The sequence below is a fragment of the Dendrobates tinctorius genome, unplaced genomic scaffold (assembly GCF_039654945.1).
Source record: "Dendrobates tinctorius isolate UK_male_01 unplaced genomic scaffold, ASM3965494v1 ptg000016l, whole genome shotgun sequence".
In the NCBI taxonomy this organism is placed as follows: Eukaryota; Metazoa; Chordata; class Amphibia; order Anura; family Dendrobatidae; genus Dendrobates; species Dendrobates tinctorius.
In genome coordinates this window covers 65824733-65838727 of record NW_027361684.1, presented here as the reverse complement: position 1 = coordinate 65838727, position 13995 = coordinate 65824733, and the positions used below count along the sequence as shown (strand labels likewise).

At 45.3% G+C, this 13995-nt stretch overlaps 1 protein-coding gene across 3 annotated transcripts in view; it reads right to left on the bottom strand.

The window, feature by feature from the left end:
* LOC141080602 (acetylserotonin O-methyltransferase-like) overlaps window positions 1-13995 on the bottom strand; it is a 141596-nt gene that overhangs the window by 95826 nt on the left and 31775 nt on the right. For all 3 annotated transcript variants that reach the window (XM_073565938.1, XM_073565939.1, XM_073565937.1), the window contains one exon: window positions 11360-11489. In XM_073565938.1, the coding sequence (XP_073422039.1) occupies window positions 11360-11489 (130 nt within the window). The remainder of the gene's footprint in view (window positions 1-11359; window positions 11490-13995) is intronic.

Below are 13995 nucleotides of genomic sequence, written 5' to 3'. Positions count from 1 at the left end.
TGCTAGGCGCAGGGCTGTGACTTGAGGATGGTAACAGGGTCCTTGTGAGAGAAGGTCCCTATGTAGTGGGAGAATCCATGGGTCGGTTATCGACATGGCCCTCAGCCATAAGAACCACGGCCTCTTTGGCCAAAAAGGGGCAATTAAGATGACCTTTGCACCTTCTTCCCTTATTTTTCTGACCACTGTTGGCAAAAGTACCATTGGAGGAAAGGTGTAGGCCTGCTGGAATGTCCAGGGTGATTGGAGGGCATCGAGCAAGTCTGGGTTGTCCGCTCCGTATAGAGAAGCGAACCTTTCTACACTCCTGTTGGCTCTCATTGCAAACAGATCTATTTCTGGTCTGCCCCATATGGCCGCTATCATCTCAAAGATGAGATGGCTGGGCACCCACTTTCCTTGATGCAACGTCTGGCGACTGAAAAAGTCCGCTCTGGAATTGTCCACTCTGTTATGAATGAGTCACCGAAGGAGGAAAAAACAAAAATACAAGCTAAGTCCAGAAAACCGGAGAGGTTGGTAGCTATCGGATTGCAGACCCCTGATCCTATTCACCACAACTAACAATAGCCGTGGGGGGTTCCTACGGTGCCCTAGACCCCTCGTTCCCAGCCGGAGAACTAAATAAGCCTAAAGAAAGAAAGGGGAAATCTAAACTGCCCCAGAGCAGACCCAAAGCAATAGACAGCCCCCAACATGTATTGTTGGTGAAAAGCAGATGAAAACACAAACACAGACAGAAAGACAGGTTGAGCAAATGATGGGGCCCAAGCTAACTAAAAAGGACAGGATAGAAAAGCTGCTGTCTGCAATCCTCAAAAAACCCTACCAAAAATGTCCCAACCGTCTGATAGGGAAAAAGGCCCTGAAGTCGCTAGACTTCAAAATCACTATATCAGCACTCAGGTATATTCTGAAAACAGAGCAAAGAGATAAACTGATCAGAGACAAAAATGGAGCTCAGCTCATCCCAACAAAGGCAGGCTGAACACAAAACACGAAGCAAACAGACAAAATCTCATGGAAAAATAAGAGAGCAAAAACTTAGCTTTCAGTAGACAGGACTAACTGGTTGAAAGAGCTCAGAGCAGAAAGGATCACCAGCACCCCTGTAGGGCGTCGGCTGCCTTATATCCACTCAGTGATTCCGGGTGTCCATTCAGGCTCCACCAGTTCAGATGACAGGTTCTTCTCAACCCAATCAATTTCACTACCTCTCTTCACCAGCAGAGGGAGTTCATCAGACATCAACGGTGAAGGGGAAAATGAACTCACAACAGTACCTCCCCCTTGAGGAGGGGTCACCGAACCCTCATCCACGCCACCAGGACGATCAGGATGGGCCCGATGAAAAGCACGAACCAATCTTTCGGCATGAATATCGGATGCAGGGACCCAAGAATTATCCTCCTGGCCGTAACCCTTCCATTTAACCAAATACTGGAGTCTCCGTCTAGCCAGGCGAGAATCCAGTATAGTCTCAAACTCATATTCCACATTACCTTCCACCAATACAGGGTCAGGAGGTGCCACCACAGGAACTACTGGCTCAACAAACCTCTTTAACAGAGACTTATGAAACACGTTATAGATCTTGAATGTAACAGGAAGAGCCAATCGAAAAGAGACAGGATTAAGAATCTCCAAAATCTTGTAAGGTCCAATAAATCTAGGTTTAAACTTTGGAGAAGCCACCTTCATAGAGATATTCTTTGATGACAGCCAAACCATATCACCCACCTTAAACTGGGGACCAATGGTCCTATGATGGTTGGAAAACTGCTGGGCCTTTTCCTGGGAGAGAGACAACCTATCCACCACTTGGTCCCAGATCTGGTGCATTCTCTCCACCATAGTGTCAACACCTGGGTAGGCAGAAGACTCCACCCGCCCTGAAGAGAATCGAGGATGAAACCCAAAGTTACAAAAAAATGGTGACATCAAAGTGGCAGAACTAGCTCTATTATTTAAAGCAAATTCGGCCAAGGGCAAAAATGAAACCCAATCATCCTGATCAGCAGAAATAAAACGTCTCAAATACGACTCCAAAGTCTGGTTTGTTCTCTTCGTCTGCCCATTGGTCTGAGGGTGAAACGCAGAGGAGAAGGACAACTGAATTCCCAGCTTGGAACAGAAAGTCCTCCAAAATCTAGGCACAAACTGAACTCCTCTGTCAGATACAATGTTCTCAGGAATCCCGTGCAAGCGAACCACCTGTTGCAAAAACAAGGGCACTAACTCTGAGGAAGATGGCAACTTAGGGAGTGGTACAAGATGGACCATCTTAGAGAATCTATCACAAATCACCCAAATAACAGTCATTCTCTGAGAGACAAGCATATCAGAGATAAAATCCATTGAAATATGGGTTCATGGCCTCCTGGGCACCGGCAAAGGCATCAGCAGCCCACAAGAGCGAGAACAAGGTTTAGACCGGGAGCAAGTCCCACAGGACTGCACAAAACTCCTGACATCACGAGACAAGGCGGGCCACCAAAAAGACCAACTCACCAAATCTCTAGTACCAAAAATGCCTGGATGACCAGCCAATGCAGTGCAATGAACTACAGACATCACTCTCTTCTTCCACTGGTCAGGAACATACAATTTTCCAATGGGACAACGCTCAGGTTTGTCCTCCTGAAACTCTTCCAGAGCACGTCTCAAATCGGGCGAGATGGCAGAAAGAACTACCCCCTCACCTAAGATGGTAGCAGGCTTGGTCACAACAGGAGAATCAGCAAAGAAACTCCTAGAGAGGGCGTTTGCCTTGCCATTCTTAGTGCCCGGAAGAAAAGAGACCACAAAATCAAAACGTGTGAAAAACAAGGCCCACCTAGCCTGTTTAGGATTCAAGCGTTTGGCCGACTCCAGGTAAATCAAATTCTTGTGGTCAGTAAGGAACACGACTTGATGTCTAGCTCCCTCCAACCAATGTCTCCACTCATCAAATGCCCATTTCATGGCTAACAGTTCCCGATTACCCACATCATAGTTACGTTCAGATGGGGAGAACTTTCGGGAAAAGAAAGCACAGGGATTCATTTTAGATGTTACCGGATCTTTTTGGGACAAAACAGCTCCTGCACCAATCTCAGAAGCGTCCACCTCTACCTGAAACGGGAGTGAGACATCAGGTTGCCACAAAACCGGAGCAGAAGTGAACCTTCGCTTCAGCTCCTGAAAGGAATAAACAGCCTCCGGAGACCAATTCAGCACATCAGCACCTTTCTTAGTCAAATCAGTCAATGGTTTGGCAATACCAGAAAAATTAGCTATAATTTTACGATAAAAATTTGCAGAACCCAAAAACTTCTGGAGGGCCTTCAAAGAAGTGGGCTGAACCCAATCATAAATGGCCTGTACCTTGGCCGGGTCCATTTCAATAGTTGACGGAGACAAAATAAATCCCAAAAATGAAATCCTCTGTACCCCAAAAAGGCATTTCGATCCCTTGACATACAGGGAATTCTCCCTCAAAATCCGGAACACAGTCCGAACATGTTTCACATGGAGAGTCCCAATCCTTGGAAAAGATCAAAATATCAGCCAGATAGATGATCAAAAATTTATCCACAAAGTCTCAGAAAACATCATTCATGAAGCACTGGAAGACAGAAGGGGCATTAGTGAGCCCAAAAGGCATCACCAGGTACTCAAAATGTCCCTCTGGAGTATTAAGCGCCGTCTTCCATTCATCCCCATGCTTAATGCGAATAAGATTATATGCCCCCTGAGGTCAAGCTTAGTAAACCAGCAAGCACCTTTAACTCTAGAGAATAGATCAGAAATCAGGGGTAACGGATACTGATATTTAACAGTAATTTTGTTAAGGGAACGATAGTCAATACAAGGCCTTAATGAACCATCCTTCTTGGCCACGAAAAAAAACCCAGCACCTAAGGGTGAAGAGGATGGTCTAATAAGACCCTTCTCCAACTACTCCTTAATATAGGATCGCATAGCCTCGTGCTCGAGTACAGATAAATTGAAAAGTCGACCCTTGGTAAATTTACACCCAGGGCTCAGCTCAATTGCACAGTCATAACTCCTATGAGGAGGCAAAGACGCAGACTCATTCTCACTAAATACATCATAAAAATCAGCCAAATAGTCAGGAACATCATGCGACTGGGGAGAGGTGGAGAAAACAGGAGCGTCACTAAGGGCACACCGACAACCCCAACTCACCACAGACACAGATTTCCAATCCAAAACTGGATTATGGATTTGCAACCAGGGAAACCCCAGAACAATGGTATCATGCAGATTATGCAACACCAAAAATCTGCAATTTTCTTGATGGTCTGGGGCGACCCGCATTACCACCTGGGTCCAAAACTGAGGTTTATTCTTCGCCAAAGGAGTAGCATTAATACCCCTCAAAGGGATAGGCGTCCGCAGAGGTGTCGTAGAAAATCCACAACGTTTAGCAAAATCCAAGTCCATCAGGTTCAGAGCTGCTCCCGAATCCACAAAAGCCTTAGCGGAAAATGTGGACAGGGAGCAGATCAGAGTAATTGCCAGAAGAAACTTAGGTTGAACACCACCCACAGCAAATGTGTGTGCAAAATGTTTCTCTCGTTTAGGGCAGACAGAAATAATATGCGAGGCATCTCCACAGAAAAAACACAGCTTATTACGCCTTCTGAACTCCTGACGTTGCGCCCTAGACAAAAATCTATCACATTGCATAGGCTCAGACATTTGTTCAACAGGTGGCAACACCTCTCGTGCAGTTTTGCGTTCACGCAAACGCCGATCAACCTGAATGGCTAATGACATAGAATCGTCAAGACCAGAGGGAACAGGAAATCCCACCATAGTATCTTTTACGGTTTCTGACAAACCCTTCCGAAAGAGAGCTGCCAAGGCACCATCATTCCAGGTAGTAAGGACCGCCCACTTTCGGAATTTTTGACAGTACAACTCTGCATAATCCTGACCCTGGCTCAATGCCAACAGGGCCTTTTCAGCCTGATCAATAGCATTAGGTTCATCGTACAACAGACCCAAGGCTTGAAAAAATGCGTTCACATTAGTTAGAATAGGATCATCAGGTTTCAAGGAAAACGCCCAATCCTGATGATCGCCGAGCAGCAAGGAGATGACAATTTTAACCTGCTGTGCGGAGCTCCCCGATGAGATAGGCTTCAAGGCAAAAAATAATTTACAATTATTCTTAAAGTTCAAAAATTTAGACTGATCCCCAAAAAACACATCAGGAGTAGGGATCCTTGGCTCAGCAACATGTGAATGAGCAAGATAGGCGGAAATTCCCCGCACTTCAGCAGCGAGCTGCTCCACACGATCAGACAATTGCTTCATCTCCATTGAGAAGAAAAAATCCCCCCTACGGCCTCAAATACATAGAGGAAAAAATATACACACAAAAAAAAAATTCTGACACCTTTTTTTTTCTTTCCTTTTTTTTTTTTTTTTTACAATTCTTTCCTGCTATTGAGTACCCTAGAATCTGCGGTATGGCTGGTGATTCTGTTATTAATGAGTCACCGAAGGAGTAAAAAACAAAAATACAAGCTAAGTCCAGAAAACCGGAGAGGTTGGTAGCTATCGGATTGCAGACCCCTGATCCTATTCACCACAACTAACAATAGCCGCGGGGGGTTCCTACGGTGCCCTAGACCCCTCGTTCCCAGCCGGAGAACTAAATAAGCCTAAAGAAAGAAAGGGGAAATCTAAACTGCCCCAGAGCAGACCCAAAGCAATAGACAGCCCCCAACATGTATTGTCAGTGAAAAGCAGATAAAAACACAAACACAGAGAGAAAGACAGGTTGAGCAAACGATGGGGCCCAAGCTAACTAAAAAGGACAGGATAGAAAAGCTGCTGTCTGCAATCCTCAAAAAACCCTACCAAAAATGTCCCAACCGTCTGATAGGGAAAAAGGCCCTGAAGTCGCTAGACTTAAAAATCACTATATCAGCACTCAGGTATATTCTGAAAACAGAGCAAAGAGATAAACTGATCAGAGACAAAAATGGAGCTCAGCCCGTCCCAACAAAGGCAGGCTGAACACAAAACACAAAGCAAACAGACAAAATCTCATGGAAAAATAAGAGAGCAAAAACTTAGCTTTCAGTAGACAGGACTAACTGGTTGAAAGAGCTCAGAGCAGAAAGGATCACCAGCACCCCTGTAGGGCGTCGGCTGCCTTATATCCACTCAGTGATTCCGGGTGTCCATTCAGGCTCCACCAGTTCAGATGACAGGTTCTTCTCAACCCAATCAATTTCACTACCTCTCTTCACCAGCAGAGGGAGTTCATCAGACATCAACGGTGAAGGGGAAAATGAACTCACAACACCACTCCTCTGATGTGGAGCGCAGACAAGGAGCGGAGATGCGACTCGGCTATCTCCAAAATTTGTTCCGCGATATACATGAGCGGCCCCGATTGCGTGCCACCTTGCCAGTTTATATAAGCCACTGTGGTTGTGTTGTCTGATTGGATTCTCGTATGGGTTCCCCGTAGCTGTGGGAGAAATTTAGATATAGCATAATATATCGCTGTTAGTTCTCTCATATTGGATGAATTCCCCATTTCGGACTCGGACCATTGGCCTTGCATCATATTTTCCTCTAGGTGGGCCCCCACCCTGAGGTACTAGCGTCTGTAGTGACTATTTTAAAGGGGATAACCAACCATGGAACCCTGCCGGTGAGGTTGCCTGCATCCAACCACCACTCTAAGGAATCGATCACTTCTGATGATAGTGATATTCTGCCTTCCAACTGCCTGTGCAGGCCATCTGCTTCTTGTAAAATGGCCCACTGCAATTTTCTGGAATGGAATTAAGCCCACTGGATGGCCGGGTTGCATGATATTAGGGACCCCAACAAGGACATGAATTCTCTTAAGGACATCGTGGGTTTACCCACTGCTGTCCGTACCTTATTAATTATGGCTCGTGATTTTGTTTCTTGCAGGAAGCATTTTTGACTTAGAGTCTATTTGAAGGCCCAGGAACGTCTGACGGGTTACTGGTTGTTGACTGGACTTTTCCCAGTTGATCAGCCAGCCTAGTGTCTGCAGGGATGAAATAATATCAGCTATCCTGTTTTTGCATTTGGAAACAGAATTTCCTACTATGAGCAGGTCGTCCAAGAACGGGACTATTAAGGTATCCTTCAGCCTTATATATGACATCACCTCTAGCATTAGTTTGGTAAACACGCGGGGTGCCATGGATAATCCGAATGGCATTGCTGTAAACTGGAGATGTCGTATTCGGCCCTTTAACATGACAGCCACCCGTAGGAATTGCTGGTGCTCTTTGCATATAGGGAGATGGTAATAGGCATCTTTTAGGTCCAAGACTGCTGTATGGCACCTAGGAAACAAGAGTTTTATTGCCGAACGTACAGACTCCATTTTAAAGGATCGCCCCCCCAAAAACGTACTAAGCTTTCTTAAATTAATTATGGTCCTGAAAGAACCATCCGGCTTTGGGACCAGAAACAGGGGAGAATAAAACCCCCTCCCTATTTCGTTTCTTGGAATGTCTACCAGAACGTTCTTAGATAAGAGGCCCGTAATCTCCAATTCCAATGCTTCCTGTTGCGCCAGAGACTTCAAAGAAGTCAATAGGAAGGAGTCCGGTGGGTACCGAACGAATTCTAGTTTTAGGCCCGACGTAACAATATTAATAGCCCACGGGTTAGATGTTATTTTTTCCCCATTGGCGGCTGAATCTTAGTAGCCTGCCACCTACCAGTGAATTGGTGCTACTGGAATCTGTCCCCAGATCTGAAGGGACGCTTCCCAAATAGGTTGCCTCTTTGCTTGGGATCTTTATTGCCCCAGTGGTCCTGAGGCTTGAAGTCCTTCTTTTTGCCGAATGGAGGCTTTCTGAAGGCCCTCCTGTTGAAGGGAAAATAAGGGTTAGGGAATCCTTTCTTTCTCTCACCCGCTTTTGTCAGGATCTCATCAAGCTCAGTGCCGAACAGGTACTTACCCTGACATGGCATGGCGCAGAGTTTGTTTTTTGTCTGGGTATCGCCTCTCAACCACTTCAACCACAAGGCCCGCCGGGCTGCATTGGTTAATCCTGCCGCTCTGGCAGATAGACGGAGGGAGTCAGGTGAGGCGTCCAATAGGAAGGCTGCTGCGCCTTTTAATCAGGGGGATAGAGGAACGGAGCTTGTCTCTAGATGCTCCACTTTTTATTTTCTCCTCCAACTCATCCATCCATATCATCGTGGACCTCCCTGTGCATGTGGCCGATATTGCCAGCTTAAAGGCCCCTGTGCATGCCTCCCAAGATCGTTTGAGGAAGGTATCCGCCTTATGATCTAGGGGGATCTGATAATGTTCCTGAGTCCTCCACCCGTAGGGATGACCGGCGAGAAGTGGAGGCCACTGCCGCATCCGCCTTGGGGGCTCTCGACCAAGATGCTAATTCGTCATCATCGAACGGATATTTCCGTTTTGATGTGAAGGGGAGAAAGGTCCTTTGCCCTTGCTTCTCCCACTCTTTTCACCAGCTCTTTTATTGCTGGGACTACTGGAAAGGCACGGACTTTCTTTTGGGAGATGCCCGCAAACATTATTATTTCCTGTGGGGTTTTGGGGTCTTTAGAATCGGATAACCCCATCATATCGCGCACAGACTTGACCAAATTATTAACACTGTACGTGGGAAAGCAAGCCTGCTCCTCCTCCTCTGAGGTTAGGTATTCCTGGGATATATCTGAGTCTATTTCCCCAGTTTCTGAAGGCGATCTACAAGCTGGTGAGATTAACCCCGTGCTGGGGGTTTGTCCCCCTAGACTACTGGAACCACCTAAGGCCCGTACTTCCTCTCTAATAATTGTACGGATATCCTCCATTTTCCCCGAGGATTCTTCCCATAAGGTTTGCCCGATACAGCTTTGACACAACCTCTTAGGGTAACTATCCGGGAGAGGTTGGGAACACAAGGCACATTCTCTGTGTTTAGATTTATCCGTTCTTTTGGCCTAAGGTATACAGAAGGGGAGGAAAACAGAAAGGGGACGCCATCAGCTACAAGCATGACTAAAAACACTCACCCGTGAATTTCGTCAGCATAGTACTGGCTGCGGGGTTCGCGACTCAGGCTGAGGCGAGGCGTGAGATGGTTTCCTCTCCATTCGTTTTTTCTCTGTGGGCTCGTTCTGCCTAGAACGTCCACTAGCATTCCTCCTGGAACTGCTATTCCTCCTGGTGCCTTCGCTTCTCATGCTGCCACTTCTCTGAGTATTGCCATGTGGGGATTCTTCTGGCCGATCCATTTGGAGAGAAACCGGGTCGTTTGTGGATGACATAGCTGCGCACCGGTACCTCTAGCCGGTGCTTTTATGCAGCTTCCTGGTTTCGCCCCCCTTTTTTTTTCCCTTCTCCCCCCTACTGCGCATGCGCGGCCGCTTGTCAGCGATACTGCGATCCTTCACCTGCCTCCCCTGGAAGTTGTCGGTCTCCACTTCCGGGTTGCCTTGCTACAGAGGAACCCTGGTCTCCGCTGAGTGTCTTCTGCCCACTGCCCCTGCATCGCCGGTATGAGCATATCGCTGACCGCGTCAGGTATGCCATTCTCTCCTTCAGCGTTGTGGCACTCCATCATGTCCCTGCCGCTCTGCGCGAGCTCCCGGGGACTACATTATTACCGGCCCCGCCATTCTCTGGCGCTGATGCTGTGTAATGCGGCTTACCTAGAGGGAGTAGCCCCGGTGCCAGCTCCCATGGCCACATGCACCTATAAGTGAGCCCCGCACATATCGCCAAGGCCTCACCCGCATTACCAGCTGAGGGGAAGTTTTTCTGCTGATCCTCACGACGCTGCTTCCAGCTCTTGGGCCCCCGCTGCTCATATAGTGCAATGCGGGTGGCTACCAGGCCAGGAATCCTCTTCTCTGTATGGATTCCTCCTTAGGAACAGGAAACCAACTGAGGGAGCGAGGGGGACCACCCCTTTTATCTCTCTGTAGGTTTCCTGTTCCTAGGGGCGGATCCCCTCTCTCAGTGGGTGCTGTCGTGGCAAAGAGAAAATACGCAGCAGACTCATTCTTTGTGTGGAATCGCGGGAATTCCGCACACATAGGAAAGCACTGTTCAGCTTACTTTCCGCATGAGGGTATGCACACCATGCGCAAAGTAAGCCGAAAATGTGTGGATGGTACCCAGGGTCTGGAGGAGAGGAGACTCTCCTCCAGGCCCTGGGTACCATATCCCTATTAAAAAAAGAATTAAAAATAAAAAATCATGATATTCTCACCTTCTGGCGTCCCCTGCAGCCTTCCCACCTTTCAGCCACGCTCCCGGCATCTTCTGGTTCCAGTGATGCTTTGCGACAATGACCATTGATGACGTATCGGTCTCGTGAGATGCTACGTCATCTGGGTTCATTGTCGCAAGGCATCGCTGGGAACGGGACTTGCCGGGAGCATTGCTGACGCCTGAGGACGCCGGAAGGTGAGAATATCATGATTTTTTTTATTATTTTTAACATTATATCTTTTACTATTGATGCAACATAGGCAGCCTCAATAGTAAAAAGTTGGTCACACTAGTTAAACACTATGATTGACGAGTGGACCAACCTGTCAGTTTTCCAAGTGATGCTACAGATCACTTGGAAAACGCTAGCATTCTGCAAGCAAATTACGCTTGCAAAATGCTAGTTTTTCGCGGGAATCACGCATGCAGATTTCTCTCGTATTTCCCGCGGCAGGGAGTTGCGGAATTGCCGCAGAAATTTCCGCGGCAAGTCCGCAACTTGTGCACATAGCCTCAAAGTCAGAAGACTGTCAGCCAGTCAGTGCATTGCGATCAGAGATGGAACTGATGATCAATGACGTCTGAAAGAGCCCTTACAGAGTCACTTTAATGTGACACCTATGGACTGTTATGGGGCTAGCCTATACTGTACCTTTTTTGCGCTTCCAATTTTATTTCATGTAAATCTATAGGTAGTATGATAAATGTCTGATTGCTGTGAGTGGTGCTGCCGGGACATCGATCACAAGAATGGGTGTCCTGTGTCGTCAGATTAGTGGTAATCATAATAGCAGCTTTCGTATTCATGCTTATGGGAATGCCAGATGGCTGAGCACTGTTCAGTGCCTTGTTCCCTCTGTAAGTGCCATAGACACAGAATGGTGCGATAGTGATAATGCACAGCCAGGCTGTTTGATTCACTTCCAACCACAGTGAATAGTAATGGAGGATCAAGACTCCAGTTCTAGAGATTGGTGGGGCTCCCAGGGATGGGTCTTCCAGAAATCATACTATGGATAGATGTTAAATGTCTTATATACTTTAGGTAAACCTCTTTAATGTACAATTTTATCATCTCTGCTGCATTTAAACATACAGTACCTTACAGCCTGTGGTAAGAAGTGCCAGCACATGTATGTGGTCTGAGAGTAATAACTCATCATATGAGAGAGGCTCCGAGGGCTGGACTTGACCAAATATACAGTGGAAACATCAGTATTGGAATAATAACCTTAAAAGAAAGAAGTACAATACGATATTTATAATTTTCGTATTACTGCATATAAATATCAATTTTGTACATTAGACTGCAGTTATAATCATATTTATGACATGCAGACAGACTGACAGAATACAACATCAAAATGTGTGATATGTAACTTAAGGTGACCATCCATCGTCACATTGAATGTACTATTTTGATATACAGTCACCATACCTGGTGCCTCCTGTTCAGCTGCCGCTGCCTCTCTGTCTCAGATTGGGACCCATTGTCATTTTATACACAAAAGCCACTGCTGTGGCATTGGGAGCACTGTGGAAAGTCACAACTTCCTTTCTGATGCCAAAGGATGGACCAGCACTAACATCAATTGACGAAGGCAGCGGAGGCAAGATTTAGACTTTTTGCATTACTCCCAGGCACATGTGTAGGGCACCCACTAAATATGGGTCAATTAAATACTTTATTGATGTGTCTGTAAACAATATTTGTATGAACAGCACATTCTGATGTCAGGGCCAAATGACCCTAAGTTACAGGAACGGACCTAAAATGCTAACACTGCTGTCTACCCTGTCTATCTGATCTAATACTGGAAATATCAGTGATACTCAGGTAAGGAGGTAAAGAGAGGCTGCTTATATTGCTGCTCACCCTGTATATTTGATCTAATACTGTTGATATTAGAGGACCAGAGGTAAGAAAAAGGCTGCTCACACTGCTGTCCACCCCGAGTAACTGATCTAATACAGGAAATATCAGGTATACTGCAGTAAGAAAATGCTCACACTGCTGTCCACCCTGTCTTTCTGATCTAATACTGGAGATACTAGGAGTGCTGAGGTAAGAAGAGGTTGCTCACACTGCAGTCCATCCTGCATAACTGATCGAATACTGGAAATACCAGGACTGCTGAGGCTAAAGAGGCTGCTCACACTGCTGTCTGACTTTTTGAATGACAATACAGGGTATAGTTAACCCCTTCATGACATATGCAGTTCATGTACGGCGCATGATTTTAAAAAAAAAAAAAAATTAAAAAAATAAAAATTTAAATCACCCTCCATTGGTCCAATTCTAAAAAAAAAAAAAAAACACATCTGGTATCACCGAGTTCATAATTGCCCGCTCTATCAATATATAAAAATAATTAATCCGATCGGTAAACTGAGTAATGAGAAAAAAAAAGACAAAACACCAAAAATATGTTTTTATAACAGGGGATCAAAACATTGTATCTACACAAAAATGGTATCAATAAAAATGTCAGCTCGGAGCACAAAAAATAAGCCCTCACCTAGATCCCGAAAAATGAAGACACTATAGGACTCGGAAAATGGCGCAATTTTTTTCTTGCTAACTAACTTTGCATTTTTTTTATTACTTAAATAAAAAAGAACCTAGATATATTTAGTATCTACAAACTCGTAATGACCTGGATAATCATAATGGCAGGTCAGTTTTAGCATTGCACTTTTTTTCCTGTTTTCCAGTACACTATTTGGAAAAAGCAATGGTGTCGTTCCAAAGTACAATCCATCTCACAAAAAACAAGCTCTTCCATAGCCAAAGTGATGGAAAAAGAAAAAAAGTTATGGTTCTGGGAAGAAAGGGAGGGAAAAAAAAGAAAAAGAAAAATGAAAATGGGCTGCGGCATGAAGAGGGTTATCTCCAGGTCACAGCAATGGAGCTTCTTACTGTACAAAAAGGAGGTGTAGCTTCTTACTGGACAATGCTCCATCTCCTATTACCATTTTTGGACAGGTTTCTGTCAATGCAACAGGATGGTATGGGAGCCGTGTGGGGGATTGTGTTGGGACGTCATGTTGCACCATGAGCAAAAAAAACCCTGTTTGGGAGAGAAGAACAGACAAATCACGGCGCCCTAAGTGCGTAAACACAATATTGTAGACTTTAAAGGGTGCACAATTTTATGCACTCACCTGATAGAAGACTAATATGGCTTTAGATTGTGTATCCTCAAAAATCCTTCCTTTTGGGATACTTTTCAATAAACAGGGCTTGCAGCTTGCCTCGGGTGGATCCAAGTGAATGAGCCAGATTCAGGCTCAAACAGGATGAGTAAATCAAGAAAGGCACATCCAGCCCATGAATGGCAGCGCTTCCCAGGACTCACATCCAAAGATGATATTTCATATTTTTTTTATTTAATAGATTAAAAAAGAGGAGATACAACGCGTTTTGGATACAGTGTATATCCTTCATCAGGTATCATAAAAGCAGTACAAATCCTAATAGTATAAAATTCAGTCACACTTATATATAGTAGCAAACCTTTTATCCCAGTCTCAGAAACTTGATTTAGGGTGTAGACCAAGTTCAGGAACACATCCAATGATTGATCCAACCTTAACAACATAGATGCAAGAAGAAAAAAAAAAAAAGGCAACGTTCAAACTCTCTCTATGATATCATTCAATCCATTTGGATATAATGTTCCCAGATGATATATCCAAAACGTTTCTTTCCGGTTTAAAAGAATATTTCTATTTGC